Source organism: Oryctolagus cuniculus, chromosome 16 (assembly GCF_051225735.1).
Source record: "Oryctolagus cuniculus isolate XC-2025 breed Fujian yellow rabbit chromosome 16, ASM5122573v1, whole genome shotgun sequence".
NCBI classification, from domain to species: domain Eukaryota; kingdom Metazoa; phylum Chordata; class Mammalia; order Lagomorpha; family Leporidae; genus Oryctolagus; species Oryctolagus cuniculus.
This window is the reverse complement of record NC_142882.1, coordinates 66,454,995-66,473,639: the sequence shown is the minus strand read 5'-3', so window position 1 is coordinate 66,473,639 and position 18,645 is coordinate 66,454,995. Positions and strand designations below refer to the sequence as shown.

At 38.4% G+C, this 18,645-nt stretch overlaps 1 protein-coding gene and 1 long non-coding RNA gene across 6 annotated transcripts in view; one reads left to right on the top strand and one right to left on the bottom strand.

The window, feature by feature from the left end:
- Positions 1-18,645, bottom strand: part of CDK13 (cyclin dependent kinase 13) — a 121,926-nt gene that overhangs the window by 20,316 nt on the left and 82,965 nt on the right. For 4 of the 5 annotated variants that reach the window (XR_016222667.1, XR_016222668.1, XM_017344445.4 and 1 more), the window contains 2 exons: positions 9,600-9,701; positions 9,426-9,503 (listed from right to left, as the gene is read on the bottom strand). Coding sequence is in view for 3 of the 5 variants with exons in the window: in XM_017344445.4 (XP_017199934.3) it covers positions 9,426-9,503; positions 9,600-9,701 (180 nt within the window). In the remaining 2 variants the exon portion in view is untranslated. Of the gene's footprint in view, positions 1-9,425; positions 9,504-9,599; positions 9,702-14,169; positions 14,462-18,645 lie in introns of those variants that run through there. The other variant, XM_089315655.1, reaches the window with a different exon arrangement.
- LOC138845875 (uncharacterized) lies at positions 8,350-16,870 on the top strand. Its single transcript, XR_016222669.1, has 2 exons — positions 8,350-8,439; positions 14,374-16,870. It is a non-coding gene; the product is annotated as an uncharacterized LOC138845875 (long non-coding RNA).

Below are 18,645 nucleotides of genomic sequence, written 5' to 3'. Positions count from 1 at the left end.
GCCATGCTGTGGCACAGCAGGTTAAGCTGTTCCTGCAATGCCAGCATCACACATGGGTTCAAGTCCTGGCTGCTCCATTTCCCATCCAGCTACTTGCTAATGCACCTTGGCAAGCAGTGGAAGATGGCCCAAGTGCTTGGGCCCCTGCCACGCATGTGGGTGACCTAGAAGACACTCCTGGCTCCCGGCTTCAGTCTGGCATGGCCCTGGCCAATGCAGACATTTAGGGAGTGAACCAGTGGATGAAGATCTCATTCTCCTTGTCTCTGCCTCTCCTCCTATGTAACTCTGCCTTTCAAATAAATAAATAAATCTTCAAAAACAATGAATGTATGCAGAGGCTTCTACATTTCATGGAAAATATGCATTATGAAAGAACTATGCATGGATTTAAAAATTCTCTTGCACCAAAATAATCTTTTATTCCCATTTTCCACGAACTTTTTGAAGTGCCCTTTAATTTGCAAAAACCATAAAGTTATTAAATCCTAAAACTTGAATATATACATATTTGTAATATTCTGTGATAAATGGGAAATACTCATAAAGCACTTCTGCTGCACAAGAAAATATGGTAGTTAAAATCAGGAGAGGGGCCCGCCTGTGGCGCAGTGGGTTAATGCCCTGGCCTGAAGTGCTGGCATCCTATATGGGCGCCGGTTCAAGACCCGGCTGCTCCACTTCTGATCCAGCTCTCTGCTATGGCCTGGGAAAGCAGTGTAATATGGCCCAAGTCCTTCGGCCCCTGCACCCGTGTGGTAGACCCAGAAGAAGCTCCTGGCTCCTGGCTTTGGATCGGCACAGCTCCGGCTGTTGCGGCCAATTGAGGAGTGAACAACTGGGTGGAAGTCCTCTCTCTCTCTGTCTCTCCTCTCTCTGTGTAACTCTGACTTTCAAATAAATAAATCTTTTTAAAAAAGAAAATCAGGAGAGAGATTTGTGTAATTACTAGCGGTACAAGCTGAATTTTCGGCTTTTTAAATAATGGATCACTATTTCTACCTACAAGAGCAATTAAAAAACTACAGCCTCAAAGAAGGAGGTACCTTTCTCTGAAGGGAGGACAGAACTTCCACTTTGCTTATGGCCCTGTCTAAATACTGATGGAGTTTGTGGACTCAAGAGGCTTCCATAGCCTTGGCAGCTCATGACAAGAGTTTTGGATGATCACTGACGTCATAAAGAAGAGTTTCAATTATTAAATCAACAACAGGAGTCACGGTGCACTTACTCCCCATGTAGGACCTCTGTCCTTAATGAGTTGTACTATAAGAATTAACGGTAAAACTTGTCTTCAAACAGTACTTTATACTTTGTGTGTCTGTGTGGGTGCAAATTGTTGAAATCTTTACTTAGTATAGAGTTTGTCTTCTGTATATAAAAATAATTAAAAATGAATCTTAATGAAAAATGGGATGGGAGAGGGAGTAGGAGGTGGGATGGGAGTTGAGGTGGGAGAGTGGGTATGGGAGGAAGAACCACTATATTCCAAAAGTTGTACCTATGACATTAATATTTATTAAATAAAAGCTTTCTAAAAAAAAAAAAATGGCCACTCAGACTTGGGTACCTGCCAAACATTTTCTCAAATGTGAACAAAGCCAGCTTGTCACTTCAAGAAAAGACAACTAGCAGTATTCACTATCAATTATAAAATTAAAACTTTAAGTTAGCATACCAGCAAATTATATACATCATCACAAGCTTCACAACTTCATGACACTTAATAGCTTTTTTTTTGGGGGGGGGGGGGGCGAGCACCATCATCCCATATGAGCACTGGCTCAAGTCCCAGCTGCTCCACTTCTGATCCAGCTCCCTTCTAATGCACCTGGGAAAGCAGCAGCAGATGGCCCAAGTCCTTGGGCCCCTGCATCCATGGGGGAGAGCCGGATAAAGCTCCTGGTTCTTCAGGGGAGTGACTCAGTGGATGGAAGATCTGTCTCAACAACTCTGCCTTTCAAATAAATAAATAAAGCTTAAAAAGAGAAATTAAAAAAAAGGCTTTTCTCATTAGTTTAGTGGTGGTAACAAGTAGTTTTCAATGAAATGGAAAATCTGCTCAATTCAGTGAAACAATATTTTACAAATGAAATAATAGTAAATATCAGTAGAGATAATCAAAAACAAAGCTCTTATAATCTTCAATAATTTTAATGTAAAGAAGTTCTAAAATCAAAAAGACTGAGAAGCACAAGTCTACACAATTTTTATGATACTGGTTTATGAAGGTATACATACTCCAAATTTTTTAGAATGTGTAGTTTCCTTTTTTCTCATATTCTAAATAACTGAAGTCCATTCCTTTAAAGTTTTAAAACTGTCAACTTTGTATTTGTAACCATCTGGAATTAGAGGCTCTGTGTGTGTACCCTGGTTGGGAGTGGAAAGTTCAGAGAGAAGCAGGATTCTTTTGATTCTAATCTACTTTTCATTTCATTAAGTCAGTCCCAAAAATACAAATACCATGTTTCCTCTGATATGTGACCGTTAATACAGAATACCAAAAAAAGTATAAGGATGCAAGCTGACATTTTATGATTCAATTACTGATTTTGGCCCTTGTCTACACTCCTGTAGAACAGTGGTCTTTCTACTTTATACTTGTTGAACATTATGGTTTACTGGTACATTACACCTGTGATTACTAAGTAAATTGAAAATATGTTATTAGAAAAATTAAAGGAAAAAAATGGAAGGAAGGTAGGGGGCTTGAGAGAAGGGGGAGGGAATTATGGTGATTTTAGAATTACATCTATGACATACATGAAATCTGTATATTATTTTTAATAATCTTTATTTCATAAGCAACATATACTGTGTGTTATAAACGCTTTTTAACTAGTTGCTGGAAGGCTTGGAGTTAAAATGTGAACCTCATGCAATATACATCTGTGGCCACACAGAGCACTTTTTCCTCATTCATCTCATTTTGTCCCTATCTATATTTTCCATTCTCTTCTTCTATCACTTTTTAACCTATGTGTACTTCCAGCACAATAGGTTTTTTTTTAATTTTTATTTTTCATTTGACAGTTAGACAGTGAGAGAGAGAGAGAGAGAGACAGAGAGAAAGGTCTTCCTTCCATTGGTTCACCCCCCAAATGGCCACTACGGCCGGAGCTACACCGATCCGAAGCCAGGAGCCAGGTGCTTCCTCCTGGTCTCCCCTGCGGGTGCAGGGCCCAAGCACTTGGGCCATCCTCCACTGCCTTCCCGGGCCACAGCAGAGAGCTGGACTGGAAGAGGAGCAAAGGACTAGAACCCGGCGCCCTTATGGGGTGCCAGCGCCGCAGGCGGAAGATTAACCAAGTGAGCCACGGCGCCGGCCCCAGCACAGAAGTTTTAAAAAACACCGAAAATAATTTCTGGAACAAAGTTATTACCAAAAAATAAAAATAAAAATAAAAAAATCTCAAACCTTGTAGCATAAGTTCTTCAAGAATTTTCTGATTGGTATTCCTAGTCTTGATCAGTTTTATATGTGTTTTTACAATACTGATCCTAGGTCTTATCATTTCTCAATCTTTAGATTGGGCAAGTAACTCAGCAATAACAAAAAAAAAGGTGATAGGGAAAAGTACGTACATCTCGTTATTTAATTCTTTTGGTTTTTTAAAGATTTATTTATTTATTTGAGAGGCAGAATTACAGACAGAGGGAGAGACAGAAAGGTCTTCCATCCACTGCTTCACTCCCCCAAATAGCCGCGATGGCGGAGCTGGGCTGATTCGAAGCCAGTAGCCAGGAGCTTCTTCTGGATATCCTGCATGGATACAGGGACCAAAGCACTTGGGCTATCTTCCACTGCTTTCCCAAGCCATTAGCAGAAAGCTGGATCAGAAGTGGAGCAGCTGGGACTGGCGCCATAAGGGCTGCTGGCGCTACAGGTGTAGGCTTTACCTACTTTTACCTACTACGCCACAGTGTCAGCCCCTATTTGTTTAAGTCTTTTTTTTTTTTTTTTTCAAATTTAGATTTCTGAACCATAGATCTTTTTTTTTTTTTTTTTTTTTTTTTTTTGACAGGCAGAGTGGACAGTGAGAGAGAGAGACAGAGAGAAAGGTCTTCCTTTTGCCATTGGTTCACCCTCCAAAGGCCACCACGGCCAGCACACCGCACTGATCCGATGGCAGGAGCCAGGTGCTTCTCCTGGTCTCCCATGGGGTGCAGGGCCCAAGGACTTGGGCCATCCTCCACTGCACTCCCTGGCCGCAGCAGAGAGCTGGCCTGGAAGAGGGGCAACCGGGATAGAATCTGGCGCTCCGACCGGGACTAGAACCCGGTGTGCCGGCACCGCAAGGCGGAGGATTAGCCTAGTGAGCCGCGGCGCCGGCCCTTGTTTAAGGCTTAAAATATTAAGCATGTTATTAGCCTTGTTTTACTTGTGAAGAAGCAAACTTTAGAGCATTATAGAACTTAATCTGAAGCACAAGAGAAGGAAATAGCTGGGCTGTCATTAGAAATCGAATCTTAAGATTTAAAAACCCATACCCCTTTTAATATACCCCGCCGCCTCATTACATTCAGATGTGTTTATCAAAAAAATTCCTCGATTTTCTTCATGTTAAACAAATTAATGCTACAGAATCAAAATAAAAGCATCTTGGTATAATATAAATATTTGGTATCTCAATAAAATAAAATGAAATCATGCAAAAATATATAAACCAAAAATATAATTTTACTTTCCTAACACTTCTCAAAAGTCCATGTTCAGATTAACAATCCCACTGGGCCTGTGCTGTGGCACAGAAGTTTAAGACTCCACCTGCAGTGCTGGCATCCGGTTTGGGCACTAGTTCAAGTCTGGCTGCTCCATTTCCGATCCATCACCCTGCTAATGTGCCTAGGAAAACAGCAGAGGATGGCCCAACTACTTGGGCCCCTATACCCATGTGGGACACTCAGAAGAAGCTCCTGGCTCCTGGCTTCCACCTGGCCCAGACCCAACCATTGTAGCCACTGGGGGAGTTAACCAGCGGATGGAAGATCTCTTTTTCTCCTTCTATCTCTGCCTTTCAAATAAATAAACAAATCTTTAAAAAAAAATAACATTCCAGAGTCCTTTGATGTATTTGTTTTATGAAAATGAGATCAACTTAAGCATAGCCTTCTGTAAAACTGCTCTTTCATGTAGCTTTTCCATGTATCTATCAATCTACATTTCCTTTTAGTAACTGTGTAGTAGGCTATTAAGTAGATGGACTGAGCTTACTCATATTTTTCTCATATGGTTCAATAAGTGACTTTCAATGTATTCATAAAATAAACTAAGAATATTCATACCTCAGGTTCTCTATTACTTGCTGTTCCTTCACTTCATACTTCTGCTCATATGTCACATTCTAGGAGACAGCATCCCTGACCCTATATATACACAACTTTCTTTATATTTATTGCCACCTGATATAGTCTATTAATTTGTCTCCCCTAACTAGAGAGAGATAATGGGTTTCCTGCCCTCCCTCCAACCTTCCTTTTGTATCCTCAGTGTTTATTAACTGGTATAGCTGGTAATCATAAATATTTTTCAATTATTCCATCTGATTCCACATATCTTCTGTATTACATCAGTTCACATTAACTTATTTTCTTTCTGAACTTCCCATATAATTTAATCTATGCATTTTATGCCCAAATGTTTTTAATTATGATAATTTGATTTTAACATGATATGCCAAATTTCCCTTCTTTTAAGGAACTTTCCTGGCCATTTGCATATTTATCCTCCCAAATAAACATAGCCAACTGTCAAGTTTCAAAACTTGTCTTCTGAAATTCTTATAAAGAATGTACTGATTAACATAGGATGAGTTGCAAACTTAAAAAAAAAATTAAGGCTTCCTAGCCCAAAACAAGGTTTGCCTCTCCAAAAGCTTTTCAAATGAACTTAAAATTTTAAGTGGGACATTTTAAGTTTCCATATTCCTGGGGTATATACAGTAGTGATTTTATTAAAGGCATTTTCCTCCTCTGCTGCTTTCTAACTCATCATTGGCACCAATTTTCTTTTTTTTTTTTTTTTTTTTTTGACAGGCAGAGTGGACAGTGAGAGAGAGAAAGACAGAGAGAAAGGTCTTCCTTTGCCGTTGGTTCACCCTCCAATGGCCGCCGCGGCCGGCACGCTGCGGCCGGCGCACTGCGCTGATCCGATGGCAGGAGCCAGGAGCCAGGTGCTTTTCCTGGTCTCCCATGGGGTGCAGGGCCCAAGCACCTGGGACATCCTCCACTGCACTCCCGGGCCACAGCAGAGAGCTGGCCTGGAAGAGGGGCAACCGGGACAGAATCCGGCGCCCCGACCGGGACTAGAACCCGGTGTGCCGGCGCCGCTAGGCAGAGGATTAGCCTAGTGAGCCGCGGCGCCGGCCACCAATTTTCTTTTAAGATTTATTTATTTAAAGTTAGAGTTATAGAAAGAGAGAGAAAGAGACAGAGATCCTCCATCCGCTGTCTCACAGATGGTCGCAATGACCAGGGCTAGGCCAGCGCTGAGCTAGAAACCAGGAGCTTCTTCTAGGTCTCCCATGTAGGTAGCAGGAGCCCAAGCATCTTCCGCTGCATTTCCTAGCCAATTGGCAGAGAACTGGATCCAAAGTGGAACAGCCAGGACATAAACCAGCATTCATACGGGATGCCAGCATCATGCAGTGGCTTTACCCACTATGCCACAATGCTGGCCCCTGGTACCAGTTTTTTAAAAGCTGTATGTATATAGTGTATATGTATAGTGAATTTGACATTTTTTTCTCATTTTTACAAACTTTTCATTTTGAAGTATTTCCAGTGATTCTCTTGTATGTTCCATATATACATATATGCAGTGCTATTATATGTAAATTCTGATAATGCTGCTCTCATCTTTCCATTATGTATCTCTTACCGGTTCGTTTTCCTGACACCACCAGTTGTTAACAGGTTAATACCTCTAAAACACTCCTAAACAACGTACTAGAAAAAAGTTTTCTCATTTTTATCTTTACTTATTCTAGTGTTTCCACACTAAATACAATGGTTCTTAGTTTGGGATACATTATTGCTATCATGTTAAAGAAATAGCTATCTACATTTACACACAAATTTATAGTTCTAGTAAATGCCTATTTAACATCTATCAAGATGAAAATATTATTTTACTTCTGTTAAAATGATGCATTATAACAGAGTTCCTAAAACCAAAACATCCTTATATTACTGGAATGAACTCTTTTAATCTGCAAATCATTTTGTTAATGAAAAACTGGATATCATTTGTAATGTGGCATATTGTTCTACAGCAAATTCTTACTAAGTAGGAGTATACTCATAACAATAAATAGTAAACACATATACCAGAAACATTATCAAGTATTATGTACTTCACATAATTGGCTGCACATAATTTCTATGACCGGCAGGCAGCACAGGTTTTATACTAGCATTAACACAAATACATGAGTACTGACTGTCTTGCATCATGAATTTACTAAAGCTACCAAAACCTACTTCTTCATTAGGAAACAGGATTTTCCAGCTCCATTATAATCTTATGAGACCACCACTACACAAAGAGACTTCAAAAAAAATCACAGAAAAATGGAATTAAAAGATGTTTATTTTGGTGCAAAAGGTTTTTGAAATCCATTCGTAATTTTTTCATAATATACATTTTTCATAAGCATTCTGAACACCCTTAATATCTAAAATTTTTAGGTGCCTATAATTTCCATTTTATGTTAATTCATAATTTTATTCTATTTTTATTTACAGAGTAAAGTACAAACCATTTCAATGCTTTGGAACTTAACTCTCATTTTCTTTTTCTACTAATACATAACTTTTGTAAATGCCCACTTAGCACTGAAAGGCATTATTTCTTATTTTCATGAGTATTTCCCCCCAATTCTCTATTTGTCTGTCATATAATAAAAAAGATCAGGTGAAAAATTCTCTGTTTCTGGTGAACTGCTTCCATCTCCACAAGGGTATGAATGAGTTCCCCAAATTTCATCTGTTGAAAACTTAACCCTATGTTAATGGTACTTGCAATATGGGACCTGTGGAAAGTATCAGGACATGAGGATCCTGCCTTCAAGAATGGATGAATGGGCTGTTAAGGTCAAGGCTTTGTTTTCATAAAAGCAAGCTCATTCTGGCTAGCTTAGTCATGCCCTGCACTATCTTGGGACTCTTGAAGAGAGTCCCCAAGCAGCAGAGCACACTAGATACAGCGGAGTAATTTTGAACTTCCCAACCTTCAGAACTGTGAGCAAATAAACTTTTATTCTTTATAAATTAACCCAGTCTGCGACATTAGTTATAGCAACAGAAACAAACTAAGACATTTCCTTTACCTTTCCTTTCTCTTTGCAGTTTCATCAAAACTTTTCCTTCTGTGCCTCCTCTCCCTCCTCCTCCCCACCACCATCCAAGTCTGGGATAAACTGTTTCCATTGGAAGGTGAGGCTGCTTTGAAGTTGAGGCAGTGCTAGTTTCTGGGGTTGGGTATTTCTGATTATAGCTAACTTGTCCCCAGAGAAGTAGTTATTCTTCTGCTGTACCTTATAGAAAACCCTTACCCAGCAACCAAGGTCAATAACAAAATCTTGGCAATGAGCAGGGGGGATACATTTTTGAGAATTTTGGCCCCACTCTAATTATCTCCCTTAAAAGAAAAATACTTGCCAATTCTAGTGATTTCTTTTTCTTGATGATACTTTTCAAATTTTTGAAATAATGCTAGGATCCTTCTCTGGTTACTATTTGTTGCTTTTATATTCATTTTATTCAGCTGAGGAAGTAGAATAGGATTCTGTGAATCCTATGCCTCCTACCAAGATCCTTCCTAAAAGACTCATCCATATTCTGAAACTACCATGGAAATCTTTGAAGTTGCAAATTTATATTATTATATATGAAAGCCAAGCCTTTTTTGTTAAAATAAAAAAAATCTAAAAATAATTAAGACAAAATGAAGTAAGATGAAGAAAAAGATGATAAACATAGCATGTACGAGTTTCTGGCGATTGCAGACCTATGCTCGCAGCATAGGCATATATTTGGTGTGCATATATTACATATATGTATATACTATAATTTTACAAAGAGTATTTCTTTACAATATCCCAAAATATTAATTCTTCATTTATGTACATTTTAGAAGAATATCTACTTTTCTTTCCTTCCTAGTATTCTCTTCTGAGCCACAAAACCCTTGATTTAATCTCACTCTCTCATACACATACACACACACACACACACACACCCATCTATGAGTTTTAAGATCCTTCATTTACTGAAACTAGTATAAACTGCCTGCATCCTCAAAGTCATTAGCCTTCAAGAGAACTATGCTATCCTCCTTCTGAAAAGCCTGAACAATTTTAAATTTACCTATGGAGTAGGATACCCTCCTATCCCCACAAATATTGTAATCAACCACTTACCTTATTAATTCTAATTGTGCAAGTTCTTGATTTGCTTGGAATATAGGTTTTTTAGTGAAGAGTTCACCAAGGATACATCTAATGGAAAAAATACCCATCATTACTAAATAATCAGATTTTAATTCACCACAAACAGTTTCAAGTAATCTAGACTAGTTAATAAGCCTATCTTACCCACAGCTCCATACATCAATAGCTGGCGTATATCGTTCTTCTCCCAATAGCAATTCAGGTGGACGGTACCATAAAGTGATGACCTTGTTAGTATATGGCCGACTAAAAAACACAGAAAGCACTCTTTTAGAGTTAATATTTTTGGAATAAGAGAGATTTTCCTAGAAAATAGTTTTTTGGCTTATCAAATCAATTCTACAAACCTAAATAAAACAACTTTCACTTGCCTATTAAAGGCATCTATTTGATCATAAAATGAATCTAAGAGCAAGTGATTAACTGCAAAACTCCTTTAGTATACGAAAATAAAAATAAACAGCTGGGCTGCTATTAACTAATTTGATGAAAGATAGGTCACTAAATTAATAAGTATTAAGTAATATTTATCCTTCCCATAAAAACTTTAAAAAGGATTTAACTGATTTAAAAGCGGTTGACTTTATTGACCAAAGATGGCAAATTACTAAAAAGTGGTAAGATAAAGCTCAAAGAGAGATCACCTAACAAAACATCTAAAGTGGGCATTTCTTTGGCAGTAATTGATTCTGACCCAGTCTGGTGTGTGAATAGAAACTACAGAAATGCAGACTAAGCAGTTGAGGTTTATTCTGCAAAGAACAACTCACAATGGGTGTCGTACTTTATGATTCCTTTATCACTTTCTAAAAAGAGGATACATATGCCTTCTGCTACCTCTTTATTTACCATAGTAGAGATTATCTACTCAAATTATATTGAGTCATAGTGCAAATACTCCAGCAAAGTATTTTACAATCACATTCTTGACTTATCTGTGGTTAGAGTACTACCTTCTGATACTCACACATTTCTTTAGATCACTTTTAAACCTCTCTTTCTTTGATGTCTTCTAAATCAGAAGAACTCAAGGGACATATAGGAAATTCCCCAGCAAGGTTATATTCTAACCTTATTAACCTGAGGTTGGTTTGGATTTGGACTAGTTTTAGGAAGAAGGAAAAGGAATATATAACTTACAAGGCAGTTCCCTCTAGTCAATTATAGTTCTTAAGTTCAGACAACAGATCTGTCTGACCTGCTCTGCCCCGACTCAGCCAAATTTCTCCATATAGTTTAAGCACTATTACTAAAAGTCATCAATTTGGGCACCACAGCATTACTATAGATAGGGCTGTGCTTTATCCAAACTCAGAAAAAAGTTCAAGGGATTTTGGCAGAAATTGTGAAAATAAAAAGGACAGTCTAAGATACACATTTTAATTACAAATCAGGAGGCCAGCGCTGTGACGTAGTGGGTAAAGCTGCTGCCTGCAGGGCCATCATCCCACAGGGGTGCCGGTTCAAGTTTGGGCTGCTCCACTTTCAATCCAGCTCCCTGCTAATATGCCTAGGAAAGCACCACAGGATGGCCCAAGTACCTGGGCCCATGCACCCACATGGGAGACCTGGAAGAAGCTCGTGGTTCCTGGATTCAGATGGAAAATCTGTCTCTGCCTACCCACCCACCCCCCAGCTCTGCACTTCAAAAAAATTAATTTGTTAAAAAAACAGTAGATTGTGGCTGGCGCTGTGGCTCAGTGGGTTAACACCCTGGCCTGAATTGCCAGCATCCCATATGGGCACCAGTTCAAGTCCCTGCTGCTCCACTTTTGATCCAGCTCTCTGCTATGGCCTGGGAAAGCAGTGTAGTACGGCCCTAGTCCTTGGGCCCCTACATCCACGTGGGAGACCTGGAAGAAGCTCCTGGCTCCTGGCTTCAGATCGGTGCAGCTCCGGCTGTTGCGGCCAATTGGGGAGTGAACCATCGGATGGAAGACCTCTCTCTCTCTCTCTGCCTCTCCTCTGTGTAACTCTTTCAAATAAATAAATAAATCTTTAAAGAAATAGTGTATCAGGATTCGATTTGTCTAATGTAATTTTCTTAGTGATTTGTTGTTGCTGTTCATTGGCATCACACATCTTCACATAACAGGGAAGCATCTTTAAACCCTAGCTACTACTCTAAGTCAGCTAGACTTAATCATTCTGTAAAAATATCTACTCCTTTGTACTTTAACTCCTTTGAATTTTTATTTATTTATTTATTTTCTTTTTTGGACAGGCAGAATTGCAGAATTAGACTGTGTGAGAGAGAGAGAGACAGAGAGAAAGGTCTTCCTTTTCCATTGGTTCACCCCCCAAGTAGCCGCTACAGCTGGCGCGCTGTGCCGATCCAAAGCCAGGAGCCAGGTGCTTCCTCCTGATCTCCCATGCGGATGCAGGGCCCTAGGACCTGGGCCATCCTCCACTGCCTTCCCGGGCCACAGCAGAGAGCTGGACTGGAAGAGGAGCAACCGGGACAGAATCTGGCGCCCCAACCGGGACTAGAACCCGGGGTGCCGGCGCCATAGGCGGAGGATTAGCCTAGTGAGCTGTGGCACCGGCCTGAAATTCCTTCTTGATTTTCCATTTAAATCCTACACTTACTTCATAACCTCATAAGATATACCTCCATATATTCTAATCTCTACTAACAATAATTTATCTTCCCATTTGTAAATTTTTATCATACTTACCACTGTCTTGAATCCTATATTTTTTATCTTTCCAGAAAATCAAAATATACCACACCATATTTTAATATGAACCTTTCACACAAAGCCCAGGGATACACTGGACACAGGAAAGGTACCTTACTCTATGTAGCCCTGTAACTTTAGGTAATTTACATAAATTATCTTGATAGAACAAAGTTGATGAAAATTATGCCAAGTGGTTGCTAAAACATTTCAAGAGTCTATATCACATGAAAATTCTGGTTATGTTATGAAAGTAAAATTAGATAACTAAACTCAAGGAACTGTTTAAACATAAATCTACAGAGACAATATTTTTATCTATTAAAATATTTTGTAAAAAATAAAAGTATGCTTAATTATGGATAAACACAAATTCAGGTGACTAAATTTTATTGAAGAAGGAATACATAAAATATTTTGACTTTATGTACAATATATCAAGTTCTAGGCAATATTTAGAACATGGCCATTTTTAGCAGTTAAAATTATTATAATTTTTTATTAACTGCCTTATCAAATTCAGAAATTAAAAGTTTATTTTCAAATACGAGTAAACAGATAAACTATAAATGTACAGCAAAAATACTCAACATATACCAAATTAGTGATTTTAAATACTCATATTTTCAAATGCTTCATTTCCGTCGGAAGAGAAAAAAATGAGAACTGAGAAAAAATATTCAACTGTAAAATCTGGCCCAGAAAATTCAACTTTAAAATAGTAATATAATCTCAAAACTAGGAAAATTATTTCATTTATAAAATGAATATTCAGATTGAGAAATACTTTTTATAAAACAAAGCACGATCCCAACATTTTTTTCTTTATATTTAATGAAATATCAACATAGTAGAGATCATCAAGACTTTGTGAGAGATTCTAAACCTAACTAATCCTAGGAATTATGGAGATTGGGTGGGGCTAATAATTTTAAGAAATGAAAAAGAACCATATAAAAAGAAATGCCTAAAGTAGTTAAGAAATCATCGAATAAACTCTGCACTGACTACATTGTTTGGTGGTTTTGAGACAATTAAGGAGAGCCTTCCATTAACTACTTATAAAACAAATCCAGGACCTATTTTTTTAACACTCACACAGATTCTGAGGTCAAAAGCCCAGGAGTCATTCTTAATTTTTCTTTCCCTCAAAACTTGTATCAATAAGATTTTGTCAATCCTACATTCCAAATGGATCCTAAATCATTTTTTATGATTCCAACAATTACAATGTTAATCCAAGCAATTACTACCCCTTAGCCAATACTTCCATAACACCTTCACTATTTCCCTTATCACCATCCTATCCACCTTCCCTCACTTCTTTTTTAAGCTTTATATATATATTATATATATATATATACATATAAAACTGAATCATATCACTTACTTGCTTAAAAGTTATCCCACCGCAACTAAGGAAAATTTATACTTTACCCCAGCTGATAATACTCTACACTGAGATACGATCTCAATTCATATCATCATACCAGATAACTTTTTGGTCTGTAAGCCTTCCAGAGGTATGCACTAGCTGAGTTCCTTCTCCTTCCTACTTCGAATGTCCTTTGCCCAGCTCTTCTACAGTATTCCCATTCTTGACACTCAGGGCTTAGCGCCAGTTACTTCCTCAAAGAGGAAATTACCCCAGGAGATACCACCCACCCCATCTAGATCCCTATAATCACTATTTTATATGAGTTGAAGTACTTTGTTTTTTATTGACTGACATGTACCATAACTACAATACCATCTTTTTTTTTTATGCCTTTTTATTCTCCCATCCATTCCACTTTCACTTATGCTCTCTTCTTTTGGTGTTCTCCAAGAAATAGAACTTTTAAATTCCTCTATCACATTTCTTTAGGGAAATGAAATTAATTTTTTTCCTAATTGATGCTGTCATCCTACAAAGATCAACTATCTTACTTGTCCAGTTTTATTATACATGCAAATTTAGAAATCCTGTAAGTACCTACATCATACACATCCAAAAGTAAATTTATTACCTTTCGCTGCAAATTTCTTCTCTCTTCCTGCTTCATGTCTCAGCAAACAGCATCACCATTTCAATAGCTGTCCTCTAAAATCTGTTCTTCCTTTCTTCTATGGCAGCTAACCAGCTATACTACATTTCCCATCCTCACTCCAGTTAAGTGTGGAACAGGAATAAATGTGATAAGGGCCATTTCTAGGCCTGGCTCCTAACACTCTTCCCTCCTCTTTTCTGACTTCAGGCAACAGCCTTGGAAGGCATATGTTGAAGATGGCAGATCTTCCAACCTGGTTTCCTGGATGACTATGTGAAAGTCACCACTTGACCTGCTGATATGGTTAAATATTCTTAATTGTGCACTGAAGTAAGCAACAACCATTCAAGACTATTAAGTGAAAAATACACATAAAGTTCTTATTCTTTAAGGCACTATCAAATTTTGAGGTTTTCTTTGTTACAGGAGTTTAGCCTATCCTAATTTACAAACCATTTATCTAAAGCTGCTTAAGCAGAAATCTTTAAACAGGGGGACAGGCAAGGATATATTTCACAAAACATATTCAACCATCAAGTTCTAGCAATTCTCCAATACTGTCTTATAGTTCATCTGTTTTTACAACACCTAGTTGCCCACTGCCTAATTCTAGCCGTAATCATTCTATTTCAATTTATTTCAACAGCTTTCTAACTGCTTGCCCTTACATTTAGGCTTACAAAGCCAATTCACTTTCCACAGTGCAAAGTATAGATAAAATAAAATGTGAATGCTCTAACTTCAAAACACACTGCTTCCTTCTATAAAATATCCACACAAGGCTTATAAAGTTCTTTATTATTTAGTTCTTGCTCCAACCACATTGAAATTTCAGTTCCCTAAGATGGCTGAGAAAATGCTCATTTTCCAGAGCAAGAAGCTAAAAATCAGGGAGAAAACAGACCTGGCAAGAAAACTGTCAAGAAGTAAGTAGTGCTTTGCTTATGTTTTAAATGGTTTTCATAAACTGCTTTTCTAAAACTCATGATAATTTATTCAGAATTTTTGCAAAATAATTACACGTCTGATTTTCGGTTAATGAGAGAGAAGCCAATATGGTGACATGGAGACAGACTTGAACATAACAGCAAATTCCAAGACAGGCAGAGTTAGAAAAGAGTAAGGCCAATTTCATGCATCACCCAACTCAATATTAGTTTATAGTGTTATCAAGGGGCTAGCATTTGTGACCTAGGCAACCCATATCACAGTGCTGGTTCAGGTCCTGGCTGCTCCATTTCTCATCAGCTTCCTGCTAATGCACCTGGGAAGCCGGAAGACGATGGCTCAAGCACTTGGAACCCTGCCACTCATGTGGGAGATCTGGATGAAGTTCCTCGCTCCTGGTTTCAGCCTGGGCCAGACCTGGCTGTTGAGGCCACTTGGGGAGTGAATCAGCAAATGGAGGATTCCCATTCTCTCCCCTCTATCATGGCTTTCTGTTTTTCAAATAAATACATCTTCAAAAAAACTCCATGATATAATTAGGATGCAGTATTTACAAAATTAAAGACAAAAGTAGTAAGAAACTGAAACTGTTGCAAAACAAGAAAATTTAAAATCCTAGGAAAATGAAAGCACTGCTGTATATGAAAAGAGATCATATAAAGGTAGACAAATAAATCAAAATCCAAAATGCTCAAAAATGGACACTTCAAATTTTGGTCTCCTAGGTTTGATAACCTACTGCCAATAGCCTAAACACGACTGTGTTTAGATTAGAGGAGAAGCAAACTGATGTGACAAAAAGCACAACATTTTTTTTCATGATTTACAAAAATGTATGTTCTTTTAAAAAATTAATTTATTTGAAAGAGACAGAGCTCCCATCTGCTGTTTCACTCCCCTAAGTGCCCCAAATGGCTGGAATTTGTGCCACACTGAAACCAGGAGTGAGAAACTCAATTCATGTCTTCCACATGTATAGCAGGGACACAACTACTTGAGCTATCACATGCTATCTCCCAGTGTCTGCATTAATAGGAAGCTGGAATCAGGAGCCAGAGCCGGGTATCAAACTCAGGTATCCCAACATGGAACATGCTTTCTTAACTGTAAGGCCAAAAGCCTGCTGCAAAAATTACATTCTTGAGGTATGTCCACTCAGTCTTTGCACAAAGCAAATTAACTCCTACTGAAAAAGAACTACAACTGACAAACACATAGTCAAGTTCTTATGTGTTTAGAGATTAATGTATATACTTACAAAAAGGAAGAGATATAATGGACCACCCTAATTTCTTTCCATAAATTTTTTTTTTTTTTTTGACAGGCAGAGTGGACAGTGAGAGAGAGAGACAGAGAGAAAGGTCTTCCTTTAGCCGTTGGTTCACCCTCCAATGGCCGCCACAGCTGGCTGGTGTGCTGCGGCCGGCGCACGGCGCCGATCAGAAGGCAGGAGTCAGGTGCTTCTCCTCGTCTCCCATGGGGTGCAGGGCCCAGGCACTTGGGCCATCCTCCACTGCCTTCCCGGACCACAGCAGAGAGCTGGCCTGGAAGAGGAGCAACCAGGAAAGAATCTGGCACCCCGACCGGGACTAGAACCCGGTGTGCCGGCGCCGCTAGGTGGAGGATTAGCCTATTGAGCCGCGGCGCCGGTCCTCTTTCCATAATTAAGGATAAATTCCAAACAATAAATTCCATAACCTAGCAAAACTCACATATTTATTTCCTCTCTGCCATTAAATTAAAAAAAAAAAAAAAAGGGAATTCGAGCAGATAGCAAAAACAACTTTGTAAAGCCCTCCCCCACAAATGGTCTCAATGTAAAATATTCTGGATTTTTATTTCCACTAAATACTTTCATTTGTAAATCTCAAGTCTTTGAAAAGGAGGCAGACACTATCTCTTTGTCAACCAGGGAAGTAATACCTGAAAAAAAAAAAAAAAAAAAACTTTTTTTTAAAGCTTCTACCTTAACGTAGCTAACAAAATATTAAAATATAAAGTCATCAGACTTAAACATAATAAAGCTTTTATCTAAAATTTCAGACAATTTAAACCTCTTGGTGATATTAAAATACTTTCATTTATAGTGTTCTCACTACATATCTGAGATGCTTTCAAGCTGCTTAAAATAAAATGAAATCCCATATGAGTAATGGAGACTTAAAAATGGAAATGCCGAGGTGAGCATTTGGTGCAATGTTTAGGCCACTGCTTGAGATGCCCACATCCCATCGCAGAGTGCCTGAATTCAAGTCCCGCCTCAGCTTCCACTCCAGCTTCCTGCAAATGTGTACCCTGGGAGGCAGCAGATGACTACTCAAGTACTTGGGTCCTGGCCACACATGTGGGATGGAGTTCCTGTCTCCTGGTGTCAGCCTTGTCCAGCCCCAGCTATTGCAGGCACTTGGAAAGTGAACCAGGGGATTGAAGATCCATCAATCTCTCTCTCTCCCTCTTTCAAATAAATTTTTTAATGGAAATACCATACAACTTGCTAACCAACTAGAAGACAAACAGTACAGCATATCTCATTTGGCAAAAATAAAATAGTATATTTGGAAGGTGAGAAGGCAAACCTAGCAAAATTCAGCAGACCCTGTGCTACAAAAGAACTCCAGAAATAGCCGGCAGTCTAATGGCACCTCTATAAGAGACCTGAGAAGCCACTAAAAGTTCTCCACCTGGAAGATAAAAGATTTAAGTAATCAAGGTTGGATCCAGAGTCTTACCAGAGGAACACTACAGTATAATGAAAACAAGTTTTCAAAAGACCTGCATTCTTAGCTCCACATTTTATTGATTGTGTGATCTTGCAAATGCACTTAAATTTTCTAAATTTGTATCTTTACCTTTAAAACATGCACAAGAACAATGACACCTTAAATCAGCCAACTCAGAGGACTTTATATAATTCTTGTAAGGGAAGACTGTAAATAATAAAGTGCTATACACAAATGTTAGTAAAAACAACAGGTGTTTATCAGAATTCTGAGCTAGGCACTGTGCTAAGAAACAAAAGATGGTAGGACCAATCAAACAGAAAACCATGGTTGCACATTGTTCAGTCTTACAGTCCAGGGTAATATAAATTACAATAACCTACTATAAGTACTATGTAGAATGATGAATAATATACTCTTGGCGCAGAAAGGAAGATGTACCAAAGACCGCCTGTGGAATTCACGGCAGATTTTAAGAAGGTAATCCTAAACCACATCCTAGAGGAAAACACCAACTCTGTAAGACTGAGGAAACGCGAAATGTAATCCCATACAAAAGGAAACATCTTTATACAGATTCACAAAAGCATTCAAGAGCACAGCAGGTTTAGGGAAATGTAAATAATTATTATGTATAGGGGAATGAAGACAGTAATACAAAGAACAGCAGAAGAAAAGAACATGAGCGAGAATGACCACAGGCAGGAAAACCAATAAAATTTTAGTTGCAAGGATCTATTGGAGACATATGTATATGTGAGAATGACAACATACCTTTAACTAAAACAGCGAATAAAGGCAAAAAAGAGTG